Source organism: Oncorhynchus nerka, linkage group LG7 (genome assembly GCF_034236695.1).
Source record: "Oncorhynchus nerka isolate Pitt River linkage group LG7, Oner_Uvic_2.0, whole genome shotgun sequence".
NCBI lineage: Eukaryota > Metazoa > Chordata > Actinopteri > Salmoniformes > Salmonidae > Oncorhynchus > Oncorhynchus nerka.
In genome coordinates this window covers 37,115,795-37,133,617 of record NC_088402.1, presented here as the reverse complement: position 1 = coordinate 37,133,617, position 17,823 = coordinate 37,115,795, and the positions used below count along the sequence as shown (strand labels likewise).

The following is a 17,823-nucleotide window of genomic DNA, read 5'->3' as shown; positions in this document are numbered from 1 at the left end:
GATGCAGCAAATGTAATGCCACCTTAGCAATGAATGAAACAACATATTTCATCATAGGCTACATCATTAACTTTAACACAAATTGTGAGAGAATCTGAGATGAGAGAATCAATCACATCTACACACATCATGGGCGTCATCAAAGTGAATAAAACAAATATACGACTATGATCATCTGTTTCCAATTTTATTGAGGTTGATAAAATCACAGGCAACAGCACCAGGCAAAGGGGTAATGGAGGAAAAAAGTTATGGTGGAGTAACAGGATTCAGAACCATAGTCACCAGTCCAATTTAATAACCCCAACAATTATTTTGGAGAGAGAAAGCATTCTCATTCATTGAAATGCAGTAATGTGTTATGATCCAAGCCATATAATATATAATTTAAACATTTAAAAAGGATCTTCAGAAGTGGACATTGCAGGCTCTAAATCATTTACGATGTCTATTTTATTTAGTAGTTCGTTCAAATGACTTATAGGTAACTTGATTTGGTCACCATCCATTGGCAACTGTTCTTCAACTAAAGTCACACAAAGGAGTTTTACCATACAGAGAAATACCTACAGTGAATAGCTGAGGTAAACCTTGGTCCCAGGAGAACATATTGAGTCATCTTACTTACTGCCATAAATACTGCGCAAACACACACCGTACACACACTGACCAAAGCCAACTGGGGTGCCTTAATACCCAATCTAGTGCATTCATATGTAATGCATGCAACAACACTATCCCAGTCTGCTTAGTGTCCATACCAAATGTCATATCTAAGTTAGTGGTTTATAGAACAGTGTTGTCACAGCTCAGATTGCCTATTCCTCCATTACCCTCTTCCTGATCCTTGTCTTCTTCTCCTCTACTCAGCACCCTGTCCTCCTCCTGTCTGCTCGTCTCCCTTCTTCTTGTGTCCGGAGACAATGTCGTCGATGCGCAGCAACAAGATGGCCGTCTGGAGAAAGAGTTCAATGAATGCTGCACATCCAAACATGTACCTAATGAACACTTATGTAGCATCTCTTAACATTGTATTAAGCAGGCGGTCGCAAGTCTCACCTCTACTGCGGTCTTGTAGGTCTGAGCCTTGACGGCCAGCGGTTCCCAGATGCCCAGGACGGTCATGTCAGCCAGGGTGCCAGTCTCTCCATTCACCCCCCACGATACACTGTCCTCCTGGGTGTGCTTGGCCTGTAGAGGTATGGAGCTCAGTGAAAAGGCCACTAAAATGTACAGTAAATCCTCCATCTCCTTTTTACCAACGCTCTCTCCTTCTTGAGCGTTCTCTCACACAACACACACCCACTCTCCCATCGGGTCTTACTCCAAGATGGTATGAGGTTCTACCTTTGACTCTCTCTCCGTCGCTCTCTTACCCTGAGGGCGGTGAGCACACGGATGGTGGAGGCGCCACAGTTCTGGATTAGGGTGCGGGGGATGACTTCCAGGGCCTGGGCAAGGGCGCGATAGGGCCATTGCTCCACGCCAGTGATGGCCTTGGATCGCTCCATCAGCCGCTGGGACACTGCCATCTCGGTGGCGCCGCCGCCAGGCAGCAGGCTAGGCTCCAGCAGAACGTTGCGGGTCACCTGCATGGCATCCTGCAGATTACGCTCCACCTCCTGGGAGAGCAGGGAAAATGGTGGAGAGAGAGAGAATTCAGAACCAAAGTAAAACCTCAGTCAGTCATCTTTACTCTGATAACGTACAATAAAAAAAAGACATGTTCTAGGAGGGGAGTAGAAACTCATCTCATGAACATTATTTTTCCCCATTATCCATCTCTTTTAGTGATTGTTGTACAATAAAAAGCGCATGATATTTTAAATGTTTTATTTTCTCAGTTTCTCACCGCCAGGATTTCCTTGCTGGCTCCTCTCAGCAGGATGGTGCAGGCTTTGGGGTCTTTGCACTCTGTGACGAAAGTGAAGTACTCGTCTCCAATCTTCTTGATCTCAAACAGGCCCGCCCCCAGGCCCACGTCCTCCTCACGCAGCTCATCCGTACGGCTGGCAATACGTGCGCCACACGCTCTGAGGGGTAACAGGGAAAGACGATGCTTGGTTTAGTTAGAGCAGTGGTCGTAAAGAGCATACACCCTAATACGCAATTAAAGTGACCGGCCATTTGCTAGCTATGTACTGTACATAGTAACAAAACGCAGTGAAGACAAGCAAAACAGAGATAAGCGTCTCCAATAACGATGAAGAGTCAAATAATATTTTTGCTTTCATGGTGTATTGGACTTACCTGGCGATCCTGTTGTTGTCTGTCTTTCTGACACGGCGAATAGCCGTGATGTTAGCCTTCATCAGGTAGTGCTGAGCCAAGTCTGAAGAGAGAGGCAAAATATAGTCATGGTAAAAATGTTAGTTGCATCAGACATGTGCCTTACCAAGAGCATTGCATTTTGAAGCAGTGTATGTAGTACCTGAGATGCCCTTCTCTGTGAAGATGAGGTCAGGCTTGAGGCGGATGATGTCTTCACAGATCTGCTGGATGTACTCCTCCTCCATCTGCAGGATGCGGGCAAAGTCCTCCTCACGAGTGATCTCAATATCAGTCTGAAGAACAATACACATGGTTTAAAAAATGTTTTATACACACACACAGAACAAAACGCAACATGCAACAATTTCAAAGTTACAGTTCACTTAAGTAAATCAGTCAATTGAAATAAATTAGGTTCTAATCTATGGATTTCACAAGACTGGGAATACAGATACGCATCTATTTGTCACATACACCTAAAAAAAAAGTGTGGCTCAGAAAACCAGTCAGAAGCTGTTTTGACCACCATTTGCCTTATGCAGTGCAACTTCTCCTTCACAGTGTTAATCAGGCTGTTGATAATGGCTGTGTGAAGTTGCTGGAACACGCTGTCGTACACGTAGATCCAGAGCATCCCAAACTTGCTCAACGGGTGACATGTCTAGTGAGTATGCAAGCCATGGAAGAACTGGGACATTTTCAGCTTCCAGGAATTGTATACAGATCCTTGCAAACTGGGGCCGTGCATTATGCTGAAACAGTCTTTCCTGAGCGCACACTGATTCTGTAACAAGCAAATTGGTTGTCTCTTCTCTCTTCAGTAGCGTGCTGCATTCTGCTATGTGAATGATTGGCGGAGCCTTGGATACAGCCAGTATTGCTCCAAACGCGCATCACTCGTTCACTTACGGTCAGTAGTCATCCAGCCCCCCCCTCCCAAATTCTTCTCATCGGATCTACACAATTCACATAGGTCACCTATTTTAGATTCAAAATGGCAAATTTCGCCGCCGAAAGGTGGCTAAGTTTGCAGTTTGTGCAAACTAGCGCCATCGTGCGCTATCGTGCATAAACCTAGCGCCATCGTGCATAAATTCATTTTGTCCCCCTACACCAAACGTGATCACGACACGCAGGTTAAAATATCAAAACAAACTCTGAACCAATTTCATTAATTTGGGGACAGGTCAAAAAGCATTAAACAGGTATGGCAATTTAGCTAGTTAGCTGAGAGTTCCTCTGTGGAGATGGTTGTCCTTCTGGAAGGTTCTCCCATCTCTGCAGCACACCACCATTCAGGTCTTTATGGTAGAGTGGCCAGATGGAAGCCACTCCTCAGTAAAAGGCACATGACAGCCCGCTTGGAGTTTCCCAAAAATGCTCTGGTCTGATGAAACGAAGATGGAATTCTTTGGCCTGAATGCCAAGCATCACGTCTGAAGGAAACCTGGCACCATCCCTACAGTGAAGCATGGTGGTGGCAGGTTATGGCAGCATGGGGATGTTTTTCAGAGGCAGGGCCTGGGAGACTAGTCAGGATCGAAGGAAAGATGAACGGAGCAAAGTACAGAGAAATCCTTGACTAAACCTGAGTGGCTTGGGGACAAGTCTCTGATTGTCCTTGTGTGGCCCAGCTAGAGCCCGGACTTGAACCCAATCGAACATCTCTGGAGACCTGAAAATAGCTGTGCAGCGACGCTCCCTATTCAACCTGACAGAGCTTGAGAGGATCTGCAGAGAAGAATAGGAGAAACTCCCCAAATACAGGTGTGCTAAAGCTTGTAGCGTCATTCCCAAGAAGACTGGAGGCTGTAATCGCTGCAAAGGTGCTTCAACAAAGTACTGAGTAAAAGGTCTGAATAATTATGTAAATATCATATCAGTTTTCATTTTTACATTTGCAAAAATTTCTACAAAACTGTTTTTGCTTTGTCATTATGGGGTATTGTGTAGATCGATGAGGGGGGAAAAATGTAATCAGTTTTAGAATAAGGCTGTAACGTAACAAAATGTGGAAAAAGTCAAGGGGTCTGAATACTTTCCAAATGCATGGGAAAAAAGAGAAAAAAAACAAACAGGAAACATTTGTTAGTTTTTTTTGACAAGTATTTAACCCCATATCTTTGGCATTAAACAGTCTCCATATAGACTTCCATTCCTTTTCCATTACCTGGCTTTCTCCCTTCTTGTACTCCAGGGAGCAGTCCAACAGGATAATGCGGGGATCCTTGATCATTCTGCGCATGCGCGGGTGAGTCACGTCCTTGTTAACCATCACACCTCTCAGCACGCATGAGTCCTCGATGATCCCACCGGGAACCTGAACAAACACAGATAATAAAGCAGACGTTGAAGCTGATGCTGATCTGATGCAGAACTTGGACTGTATGACATTAACAAGAAGTTAAGCTTTATTTTGATGTATTACACTTGTGATTTTATGAAAGTTAAATATTTATAATTCTGTAGTTTGAATTTCGCGTTCTGCAATTTCACCGGACGTTGGCCAGGTGGGACGCTACCGTCCCACCTGCCCGTAAGAAGTTAACAGACACTTTGACCCTTACCTTTTCTACTTTGGCGTACTTCTTGATGTCGATCTCCTTGCGTCCGTTCTCCTCCATCTCCACAGTTTTGACGGCGTCCAGTGAGATGCTGCAGGCCATGTCAGACCAGCGGCTCAGGGCCTTGGTGTTGATGGCAGAGTGGATGATCTTCAGCATCATCTTCCTGTCGTTAACGTCCACTGGGGTGCTGGGGGAGGAGGGGATGGAGGAGAGTGTGTTGTTAAACAACTGATGAGTATGAAAGCAGTTGTCATCGAAAACATGCAGTTACCAGAAAAAGTACTTGGACCAATATTCTAGACTTCTGTAAATCAAGTACCAATACCAATCCCAGATTTTCATAACAAGTGAAATTATGCACAGATGTCAAGTTAGAATTCAGCTCTTAAAGAGCCACTGAACACGCTGATTGTTTTTCTGTTGCTCATTAGATAAACAAGATTTCAGTCTGGGAGACATTTGGTTAATGATGTTTGTCCCCCATGATACACTTTAGACGAAGAAGCCCATTTCACTTCCTCAAAATCCCCAGGATGAATTTACAACAACACAATTTATTACAGATTTATTGAGTTTTTGCTGAAGAGGTTATAGTTTCGCAATTTTACATCTAGCTAAGGTGTTTGGTGCAGTATTTCGCAAATAAAAAAAATGTGCAACGTGTTGTCTTGTGTAAATGAAGTCGGGCTGCTGGGCAGGTCTGTCTCACTGTCTATGCTACTGGATACAGAGCAATCACCGCAGCTGTTCACCCCATGTTAGTGGGCAAATGGACATCATCAAATCCAAACCCAACCTTCATTTACCTGTTGTGACGCACCACGCAAACTCTATTTTAAACGACACAAACTTTGACTAAAGTTATCATATTTACACTTCGTAGTCAATTTTGACACTAGAATAACCGTTTGACTCATATCGATGCCACGTAGGCCGTTTTCAAAGGGATTTGTTGCTTTTTAAAGGCAGTAGCTCTATAACGATTAAAAGGTTGTGTGTGTGGTTGGGTGGTAGAGGCTGGAAGAGTACCTGATTTCTTTGAGAAGGTTGAGCATATCATCCAGAGCTTGTCTGTAGGCGCTGATGACAACTGTTGGGTGCATTTGCTGCTCCAGGAACTGCTCTGACACGGACAGCATCTCACCCGCTAGAGATGCATAAAATGTATGATGTTTCCCATGTTGAGACACAGCAGTAATAAGAGTAAAACATAAGGAATAGGCTGGATTGGACTACTACAATGAGAATAGACCTGATGGTGCAGTGTATTCACAGTATTGGGCATGTGGTGACTCACCCAGGATGATGACAGAGGTGGTGCCGTCTCCCACCTCCTCGTCCTGAGTGCGACTTATCTCAATCATGGACTTGGCAGCCGGGTGCTGGACCTGGATCTGCGTATGTGGAAGCAGAGATGGAAGGAGTGACATAGGCTTTGCACCGGGGCACTGAACATTGATATTTTCTGCATGGAAGTAGATGTATGGGAATCAAAGCCTGTGTGCCCTTCTCACCTCTCTCAGGATAGCGTTACCATCGTTGGTCATCACGATCCCACCCATGGGGTCCAACAGCATCTACCAAGACAAAGTATCTTATGGTTCCGGATTCAAGTGCTACCATCAAAGTAAATTCCAGACAAAAGTGACATAATAGAAGACCTATAGCTCACCTTCATCATGGCCCTTGGTCCCAGGCATGTTCTGATGACGTCTGCGATCGTCTATAACACACGAAACAAAAGTTCTATACAGCGCCAACAGGCAATGCATGATGGTGATCCTACATTCCTCATAGAGCTACAGTAGTAGCTATGACAATAACAGTATCACAATATTTATTACATAAGGAAATATTTCAACAAAACAGACCTAACTCCTTGGTCCTTTAAAAACTTGCTGTATGTAAAATATTGTGTGCTATAACTTGGAAAATAAATCAAGGTGACTCGATGTCAACATAATGATAATTGTTTCCAACATTAGGGCCACTTTGTGTTTTGTTTCCTTGTTACGATACTAAAGAGTATTGGCATTGTCTCTGCCCTAGTACTGGGCCCCATAGACATAGATTAAACATACAATTATGTTGAAATAACATAGCTAGAAACCAAGTTAATTCTTAAAAAGTTTAAGCCATTGGGGGGGTTCTAAGATGACATGTGCAATTGTTTTAAGATGGTCATACTATGGAACATTTAGTTATTTGATTTTCAACTTTAAGACCCATTTAGGTATCAAAAAATGATTTGATAAAATATAGAATTTGGCCTTTACTAGTATAGGCCAGAGAAACACATTGAATAACATTCATAAATGGCAAAAAAAAAGACAGTCAAAAAATAAATAAGAAACAAGGTATTGAAGTATTTATCCTATATCTAGGAGATATAAGAAAGCTCAGGAAATAAATAAAATATATATACACACACAGTACCAGTCAAAAGTTGGGAGACACCTACTCATTCAAGGGGTTCTCTTTATTTGTACTATTTTCTACATTGTAGAATAATAGTGAAGACATCAAATCTAAGAAACAACACATATGGAATCATGTAGTAACCAAAAAAAGTGTTACATCAAAATATATTTTATATTTCAGATTCTTCAAAGTACCCACCCTTTGCCATGATTGCAGCTTTGCACACTGGTGGCACTCTCAACCAGCTTCTTGCCTGCAATGCTTTTCCAACAGTCTTGAAGGAGTTCCCACATATGCTGAGCATTTGTTCGCTGCTTTTCCTTCACTCTGCGGTCCAACTCATCCCAATTGGGTTGAGGGATTGTGGAGGCCAGGTCATCTGATGCAGCAGTCCATCACTCTCCTTCTTGATCAAATAGCCCTTACACAGCCTGGAGGTGTGTTGGGTCATTGTCCTGTTGAAAAACAAAATGATAGTCCCACGAAGCGAAAACCAGATGGGATGAAGTATCACTGCAGAATGCTGTGGTAGCCATGCTGGTTAATCTCTTTGGGCTAGGGGGCAGTATTTTGACGTCCAGATGAAAAGCGTGCCCAAAGTAAACTGCCTGTTACTCAGACCCAGAACCTGTGCATATAATTGGTAGATTTGGATAGAAAACACTCTAAAGTTTCAAAAACTGTTAAAATAATGTCTGTGAGTATAACAGAACTGATATGGCAGGCGAAACCCTGAGGACAAACCATCAACAAAAAAAAAAAACATTCAGCCTACCACTGTTTCCAATGCCTGTTATGCTTATTATGAGGCAAAATCCTCCCAGCCTGCAGTTCCTAGGGCTTCCACTAGATGTCAACAGTCCTTAGAAAGAGTTTCAGGCTAGTTTTGGGAAAAATGAGCTATAATTTGTTCTTTTTCTAAGTGGCTCCCATTTTGGCTGTAGGGTTTCCATGAACGTGGATGAGAGTGCGTTCTTTGTTGTTTATCTCCGGTAAAGACAATAACGAATCTCCGTCTTACATTTTAACGTTTATTTACATATTAGGGTACCTGAGGTTTGACTATAAACGTTCTTTTACTTGTTTGGAGAAGTTTATTGGTAACTTTTGGGATTCATTTTGTATGCATTTTGCAGGAGGGAACCGGTGGATTATTGACTGAAGCGCGCCAGCTAAACTGAGTTTTTGGGGATATAAAGGAGGACATTATTGCACAAAAAGGAACATTTGTGATGTAGCTGGGACCTTGTGGAGTCCAACAGAAGAAGATCTTCAAAGGTAAGGCATTTATTATATCGCTATTCCTGAATTTCATGGCACACCTGCCTGGTTGAAATATGTTTTTCATGCTTTTGTATGCGGGGCGCTGTCCTCAGATAATCGCATGGTGTGCTTTCGCCGTAAAGCCTTTTTGAAATCTGACACAGCGGCTGGATTAACAAGAAGTTAAGCTTTATTTTGATGGATGACACTTGTATTTTCATGAATATTAAATATTTCTATTTCTGTCATTTGAATTTCTGGCTCTGCAATTTCACCGGATGTTGGCCAGGTGGGACGCTACCGTCCCACCTGCCCGTAGAAGTTAAGTGTGCCTTGAATTCTAAATAAATCACTGACAGTGTCATCAACAAGCACCCCCACACCATTACACCTCCATGCTTTACGGTGGGCACACATGCGGAGATCATCTGTTCACCTACTCTGCATCTCACAAAGACACGGCGGTTGGGACCAAAAATCTCAAATTTGGACTCATCAGACCAAAGGACAGATTTACACCGGTCTAATGTCCATTGCTCGTGTTTCTTGGCCCAAGCAAGTCTCTTCTTCTTGTTGGTGTCCTTTAGTGGTGGTTTCTTTGCAGAAATTCAACCATGAAGGCTTGATTCACACAGCCTCCTCTGAACAGTTCATGTTGAGATGTGTCTGTTACTTGAACTCTGAAGCATTTATTTAGGCTGCAATCTGAGTTGCAGTTAATTGACCATTTCAGGGGCTGGTAACGCTAATGAACTTATCCTCTGCAGCAGAGGTAACTCTGGGTCTTCCTTTCCTGTGGTGGTCCTCACGACAGCCAGTTTCATCATAGTGCTGGATGGTTTTTGTGACTGCACTTGAAGAAACGTTCAAAGTTAGACATTTTCCAGATTGACTGACCTTCATGTCTTAAAGTAATGATGGACTGTCATTTATCTTTGTTTATTTGAGCTGTTCTAGCCATAATATGAAATTGGTATTTTACCAAATGGGACAATCTTCTGCATACCACCCCTACCTTGTCACAACACAACTGACTGGCTCAAACACATTAAGAAGGAAAGACATTTCACAAATGAACTTTTAACAAGGCACATCTGTTAATTGAAATGCATTCCAGGTGACTACCTCATGAAGCTTCCAAAGGTGGGGGAGTGGCAATCTTCACCAAGGATCCCCTTCAGTGCTCGGTTGTCTCTACCAAGTCTGTCCCCAAACAATATGATTTGCTGATATTAAGCATTAAACTTTCAAATAGCTCTTTGTTGACTGTTGTTGAGTGCTATCATCCTCCATCAGCACCAGCCTGTACTAGAGGTCGGGGCCGATTTCAAGTTTTCATAACAATCGGAAATCTGTATTTTTGGGCGCCGATTTGCCGTTTTTCTTTTTTTACACCTTTATTTAATTTAACTAGGCAAGTCCGTTAAGAACACATTCTTATTTTCAATGACGGCCTAGGAGGCAGGACGACAGATTTTTAACCTTGTCAGCTCATCCAACCTTACAGTTAACTAGTCCAATGCTCTAACACCTGATTACATTGCACTCCACGAAGAGCCTGCCTGTTAGCGAATGCAGTAAGCTAAGGTAAGTTGCTAGCTAGCATTAAACTTGTCTTATAAAAAACAATCAATCAATGACTGTCATTGCTCCAATGTGTACTTAACCATAAACATCAATGCCTTTCTTAAAATCAATACACAAGTATATATTTTTAAACCTGCATATTTAGCTAAAAGAAATCCAGGTTAGCAGGCAATATTAACCAGGTGAAATTGTGTCATTTCTCTTGCGTTCATTGCATGCAGAGTCAGGGTATATGCAACAGTTTGGGCCACCTGGCTCTTTGCGAACTAATTTTCCAGAATTTTACGTAATTATGATAACATTGAAGGTTGTGCAATGTAACAGGAATATTTAGACTCATGGATGCCACCCGTTAGATCAAATACGGAAAGGAATAAACGTTTTGTTTTCGAGGTGATAGTTTCCGGATTAGTCAAAGGTATATGGTTTAGAGAGAAATAGTCGATTCGTTATAATTCCTGTAATAACTTGGGCTGAACTTGAAAGGGGTTCCTTTGTTATTTTACCGTTCATGTCTTCAATAGAGAATGTCTTGATCTACTTCAAATAAGGTCTGTGTTTCGTGCAGGCTTCAACTGCCTCGGCGTTTTGATACCCGTGTAAATCTCACTAGGATAAGGTAACGTTTGTCAACATATTTTCGTAAATCCACTCTACAATTTTTTTTTAATCTTCGCTTATATTTAGCCAATATTGATCAGAGTTACCTTGTCCTATGTATATCTACACAGTTATAAAATTGGCACGGTGGTGTAAGCCTACACGAAACACAGACTTTATTTTAAGTGAATCTAAAAATATCCTATGGAATAAATGAAGGAACCGCTTGTCAGATTTTGCTAGGTGTCATTGGAATTATGACTCGCACTTTGGTTGTCAATTCTTACCATGCCCATTATTAAAATAGGATTTCTTGCATATAGAAATTAAAGTTTTTGTTTTCAACATTCATCACAGGTAACTTAAACTCTATTTTTATTCAAACAGTTGAGAGTATGTCTCCTAAGCAGACTCTTCAGTATCATTATCACTTCAGAGCTGTGTGTGTGTGTGTGTGTGTGTGTGTGTGTGTGTGTGTGTGTATTTATGTATTATATTAAGTTAAAATAAAAGTGTTCATTGTTCATTCAGTATTGTTGCAATTGTCATTATTACAAACATGTGTGTGTATGTATGATATATATATGTAAAACATTTTTTTCTTCTAATAAATCGACCGATTAATCGGTATCGGCTTTTTTGTCCTCCAATAAATCGGTATTGGTATCGGCGTTGAAAAATCACAATCGGTCAACCTCTAGCCTGTACCCTACCTGCCCTAAGCGCTCTTCTGGCCCCTTACACTAAGTCTGAATTTGTCCTGTTAGGTGACCTAAACTGGGACATGCTTAAACCACCTGACCAAGTCCTAAAGCAATGGGACTCCCTACATATTTCTCAGATTATGACCAATCCCACAAGGTATGACTCCAAACACCCAGAAAAGGCTACTCTCCTCGATGTTATCCTCACAAATAATCGTGATATGTATCAGTCTGGTGTTTTCTGTAATGACCTTAGTGATCACTGTTTAACAGCCTGTGTTCATAATAGCTGCTCAGTGAAACAACCTGTCCTGATTTGTCATAGACACAAAAAACTTCAATGAGCAAGCCTTCCTTCATGAACTGGCCTCTGTAAAATGGTATAGATTCAGCTTGATCCCCTCTGTCGAAGACGCTTGGATCTTCTTTTTTGACATTTTCAGTGGTATTGTTAACAAACAAGCCCCCATAAAGAAAATTAGAATGAAAAACAGGTTCAGCCCCTGGTTCGACCGTGAAAGACCGTTACTCCACCTCAAGAATTGCATTTGGCGAAAGTCTCAGCACATGCATACTGAAGCTGACTGGCTATCGTTCAGGAAAATGAGAAATAAGTGCACGCAGGCTTTCCGGAAGGCCAAAGTTAGTTACTTTAAGGAGAAGTTCTCTCTCGGTGGGTCCAACCCCAAAAAGTTCTGGAAAACGGTTAAAGACCTGGAGAATAAACCCTCCTCCTCACAGCTGCCCATGTCCCTTAATGTTGATGATGTGTTTGTTACTGACAAGAAGCATAGGCTGAGCTCTTTAAAAATCACCACTTCATTAAGTCAGGATTCCTATTTGACTCAGTCATGCCTCCTTGCCCATCCAACATTTCCTCATCTCCTACCCCTTCTAATGCGACTATCCCAGATGCTCCTCCCTCTTTTTCCCCTGCCCCGCTACAAAGTTTCTCCATGCAGGCAGTCACTGAGTCCGAGGTACTAAAGGAGCTCCTTAAACTTGACTCCAAAAAACCTTCTGGGTCAGATGGTTTAGACCCTTCTTTAAGGTTGCTGCCCCTATCGTCGCCAAGCCTGTCTCTCCTTTCTGGGGAGGTTCCCATTGCTTGGAAGGCAGCCACAGTTGGTCCTTTATTTAAAGGGGAAGATCAAGCTGATCCTAACTGTTATAGGCCTATTTCGCCCTGTTTATCAAAAGTGTTGGAAAGACTTGTCAATAATCAACTGACTGGCTTTCTTGATGTCTATAGTATTCTCTCGTGTATGCAATCTGGTTTCCGCTCAGGTTGCGGATGTGTCACTGCAACCTTAAAGGTCCTCAATGATGTCACCATTGCCCTTGATTCTAAGCAATATTGTGCTGCAATTTTTATTGACTTGGCCAACGCTTTTGATACGGTAGACCATTCCATTCTTGTGGGCCGGCTAAGGAGTATTGGTGTCTCTGAGGGGTCTTTGGCCTGGTTTGCTAACTACCTCTCTCAAAGAGTGGAGGCCCTCCGCACTGCTAAAGCTAACTCTCTCTCCTCTGCTCTCATCCTTCTAGACCTATCGGCTGCCTTCGATACTGTGAACCATCAGATCCTCCTCTCCACCCTCTCCGAGTTGGGCATCTCCGGCGCGGCCCACGCTTGGATTGCGTCCTACCTGACAGGTCGCTCCTACCAGGTGGCGTGGCGAGAATCTGTCTCCTCACCACGCGCTCTCACCACTGGCGTCCCCAGGGCTCTGTTCTAGGCCCTCTCCTATTCTCGCTATACACCAAGTCACTTGGCTCTGTCATAACCTCACATGGTCTCTCCTATCATTGCTATGCAGACGACACACAATGAATCTTCTCCTTTCCCCCTTCTGATGACCAGGTGGCGAATCGCATCTCTGCATGTCTGGCAGACATATCAGTGTGGATGACGGATCACCACCTCAAGCTGAACCTCGGCAAGACGGAGCTGCTCTTCCTCCCGGGGAAGGACTGCCCATTCCATGATCTCGCCATCACGGTTGACAACTCCATTGGGTCCTCCTCCCAGAGCGCTAAGAACCTTGGCGTGATCCTGGACAACACCCTGTCGTTCTCAACTAACATCAAGGCGGTGGCCCGTTCTTGTAGGTTCATGCTCTACAACATCCGCAGAGTACGACCCTGTCTCACACAGGAAGCGGCGCAGGTCCTAATCCAGGCACTTGTCATCTCCCGTCTGGATTACTGCAACTCGCTGTTGGCTGGGCTCCCTGCCTGTGCCATTAAACCCCTACAACTCATCCAGAACGCCGCAGCCCGTCTGGTGTTCAACCTTCCCAAGTTCTCTCACGTCACCCCGCTCCTCCGCTCTCTCCACTGGCTTCCAGTTGAAGCTCGCATCCGCTACAAGACCATGGTGCTTGCCTACGGAGCTGTGAGGGGAACGGCACCTCAGTACCTCCAGGCTCTGATCAGGCCCTACACCCAAACAAGGGCACTGCGTTCATCCACCTCTGGCCTGCTCGCCTCCCTACCACTGAGGAAGTACAGTTCCCGCTCAGCCCAGTCAAAACTGTTCGCTGCTCTGGCCCCCCAATGGTGGAACAAACTCCCTCACGACGCCAGGACAGCGGAGTCAATCACCACCTTCCGGAGACACCTGAAACCCCACCTCTTTCAGGAATACCTAGGATAGGATAAAGTAATCCTTCTCACCCCCCTTAAAAGATTTAGATGCACTATTGTAAAGTGGCTGTTCCACTGGATGTCTTAAGGTGAACGCACCAATTTGTAAGTCGCTCTGGATAAGAGCGTCTGCTAAATGACTTAAATGTAATGTAAATGTAAAGAGTGCAGTGTATATAGTCAGAAAATCTGCTGTCTCAGCCACTGCCTGTCACCAAGGGAGTACCCCAAGGCTCAATCCTAGGCCCCATGCACTTCTCAATTTACATCAACATAGCTCAGGCAGTAGGAAGCTCTCTCATCCATTTACATGCAGATGATAGTCTTCTACTCAACTGGCCCCTCCCTGGATATTGTGCTAAATGCTCTACAACAAAGCTTTCTTAGTGTCCAACCCTTAACCCTGTTCTGAACACCTCCAAAACAAAGGTCATGTGGTTTGGTAAGAAGAATGCCCCTCTTCCCACAGGTGTTATTACTGCCTCTGAGGGTTTAGAGCTTGAAGTAGTCACCTCATACAAGTACTTGGGAGTATGGCTAGACGGTGCACTGTTCTTCTCTCAGCACATAACAAAGCTGCAGCCTAAAATGAAATCTAGAATTGGAGTTTCCTCTATCGTAACCGCTGATTCAGATGACTATTCTACCAATGCTAGGTTACGGAGACATAATTTATAGATCGTCAGGTAAGGGTGATCTCGAGCGGCTAGACGTTCTTTACCATTCGGCCATCAGATTTGCCACCAATGCTCCTTATAGAGCACATCACGTCACTCTGAGTCATCACTGTAAACTGGTCATCTCTGTATACCTGTCGCAAAGCACACACATCCCTGGGTCGCTCCTATTTTCAGTTCGCTGCAGCTAGCGACTGGAACGAGTTGCAACAAACACTCAAACTGGACAGTTTTATCTCAATCTCTTCATTCAAAGACTCAATCAATGACACTCTTACTGACAGTTATGGCTGCTTTATGCTTCATGCTGTTGACTGTGCCCAATAATGTCTGTACCATGTTTTGTGCTGCTACCATGTTGTGTTGCTACCATGCTATGTCATCTTCTCTCTTTATGTAGTGTTGTCTCTCTTGTTCCGATGTGTGTTTTGTCCTATATTTATATTGTATTTATTTCTAATCCCAGGCCCCCGTACCCGCAGGAGGCCTTTTGGTAGGCCATCATTGTAAATAAGAATTTGTTCTTAACTGACTTGCCTAGTTAAATACAGTTTAAATAAAAAATGCTGGTTGAGAGAATGCCAAGAGTGTGCAAAGCTGTCAAGGCAAAGGGTGGTTACTTGGAAGAAACTCAAATATAAAATTGTGTTGCTTAACACTTTTTTGATTACTACATGATTTCATATGTGTTATTTCCTTGTTTTGATTTCTTCACTATTATTCTACAATATAGAAAAATAGTACAAATTAAGAAAAACCCTGGAATGAGTAGTTGTGTCTAAACTTTTGACTGGTACTGTAAATATTCCAAACACACGCTGGGACAGTTGGGGGTTGCGATAGATCCCAAGCTAATACAACCACTCCCATCAAAAAATATTTGAAAAGCAATGAGGCTGGTGCAACAGATCAGAACATTTAGCTTAACATTGTAACTATTAGGCTATTTCTTCACATTATAGGCGCAGCAATACGCACACGGCAGTAGGCTATAAGTGCGAATGTTCCAAAATGCAATCAAATAGTGGGAAAAAGTGACCGGAAATGCAATTATGCATGTAACGCTTTATTATAAAAGGTGCATTTTTATGGTGAACATCATCTTCCCCAAACGTGAAACTCGCGCCGCCCATGTATTTATGCCAGTTAGGCTCTACCTCGGATTAATGTGCTTCATTTTAAGAAGTTATTTGGACACTTAAGTTGTGATAAATACTGTACCTTATGAAAACATATAGGCCATACTGCACACGCTGGGCATCATTCACAAGTGATCGTAATAGTAATAATCACTTGTGAATGATGCCCAGCGTGTGCAGTATGGCCTATATGTTTTCACAAGGTACAGTACATCATTAACAAGTGATAGGCTAATATTGTCACCCATCAGACTATTCTTAATTTAATGTGTTTTTTACATATACTAAAAAAGAAATTGGGATATAATGGACCATTATCATGCACCTGTCTCAGAACAGGACAGGGGCATGTTAAATAAAAATAAATACAAAGTAAGCTATGCACTTAAATAGTGAATGGAGGATGCTTTTCCAGTGGTTCATTTTCATGACAGCCAGGTAGGCTATACACCTGTTGTAAAGCAAAGCAATGTACTTATTATTAAGTTGATAAATAAATATAGTAGACCTAGTGTATAGAAAGCTGATTGGATCCTCTTTCTAATAGAGGCCATCATAACTATTTTCTCACATAATTGCATAGCCTATTTGAAATGTTTACGCAACATGAGCTCTCATGAAGTGTGATTTGATTTTCTAAAACATTTGCATTAATGTTAGAGTGATTAGAGGGAGTACCAGGCAGTTAGCAAGTTTGGTAGGCTACTAATGACCATCAGCAGCATCAGAGCTTGGAGAAGCCTGACTAAACCGTCATGTGGAATTTGACTGCGGTCATAACTTGTGACCGCCAGTGTGGCGGTAATACAGTCACCATTACAGCCCTAAGTGGAAGACACCAAAGAATGATAACTCACCTTGGCTGCACTGATATTTCCTGTCTGAACCTTCCGTCCAGACTCCCTCTTCATATTCTGGCCTGTAGTGGAACATGGAAACCAAGTTAAAAGTATGTGTTTATTTTGTACTGCAAAACACAGGAGACCAAAACATAATTTCCGCAATTAGTCTAGTTAACTGTGGGATCCAACCAGTCTACGTCTGTTCTGCACCTTTTGATTTCTATGTACAAATTAAGATCCCACATCTGTAGATAACTAGCTACCTGCCTACAGTACGCAATACAGTAGCTAGCTAGGCGTATCATGTGTGGGTTAGGGATGTGTCATATTTTGGAAGGCTGATCTTTTATACTGTACAGTTAACGTTACATACATACATAAACTACATCAACCAAGCCAGCTTCATTCATCTGACATGTTAGCTACGGACATGCCTGGAAGCTTCAACGACTAGGTTAAAATGCCATTGATTTGAGTCTCTTTCTTTGCGCTTCACTAATATGTTGTCGAACAGATGGGCTCCCCTCCCATATTTTTTACCCTAATTTGGTCAAACGCATGTTGTATTCTTGAGAATGGACATTTGAGTTGAGTACTTAGTTATCTAACTAGTTAACGGTTGTGTAAATTGCACTATAGCCAGCCAGAGGTTTGTTGTAACATTATCTTACGTTACAGCCAATAAAGTCATACAAAGAGCCAGTTCACTAACGGTAGCTAGTTAACACTAGTGTCAGCTGTCGACAAGGAAGCAGAAGCACATGCTTTGTTGCTGGCTAGAAACATACGATAACTATGTAGCCTGTATTGGCCCCTTGTCGGGATATTACAAACGACAGAAACATCAAAATGACTAACATTTCTAAAGAAATCTACGTTAAGATGTAACCTTTCTCGTTGCTTATGGGTTTTCTATTTACTTACTCAGCACGAGAACCTGTTGGCCCATCATTTTTGACAGCGTGTGGGACAACCGTCTGGAACCTTCTGGGCTGCCGGAGAGTAAAACTCTCGACATCGGGGGGCTGATTACTCCCAGTATCTTAACCAATAAACTTCGAGGAAAAAATGATGTACAGTGGATTCCACCAATTAGGGAGACG

General features: G+C 42.8%; 1 protein-coding gene across 1 annotated transcript; it reads right to left on the bottom strand.

The window, feature by feature from the left end:
• Positions 1 to 173: 173 nt before the first annotated feature.
• LOC115131553 (T-complex protein 1 subunit gamma-like) lies at positions 174 to 17,753 on the bottom strand. The gene is made up of 14 exons (XM_029663354.2): positions 17,645 to 17,753; positions 16,736 to 16,797; positions 6,511 to 6,561; positions 6,353 to 6,415; positions 6,136 to 6,232; positions 5,868 to 5,985; positions 4,839 to 5,025; positions 4,442 to 4,591; positions 2,432 to 2,564; positions 2,251 to 2,332; positions 1,853 to 2,033; positions 1,377 to 1,622; positions 1,060 to 1,191; positions 174 to 955 (listed from the first exon to the last, which is right to left on the bottom strand). The coding sequence occupies exons 1-14, from the start codon at positions 17,736 to 17,738 to the stop codon at positions 863 to 865; spliced, it is 1,689 nt and encodes a 562-aa protein (XP_029519214.1). The 5' UTR covers positions 17,739 to 17,753; the 3' UTR covers positions 174 to 862.
• Positions 17,754 to 17,823: the final 70 nt, after the last annotated feature.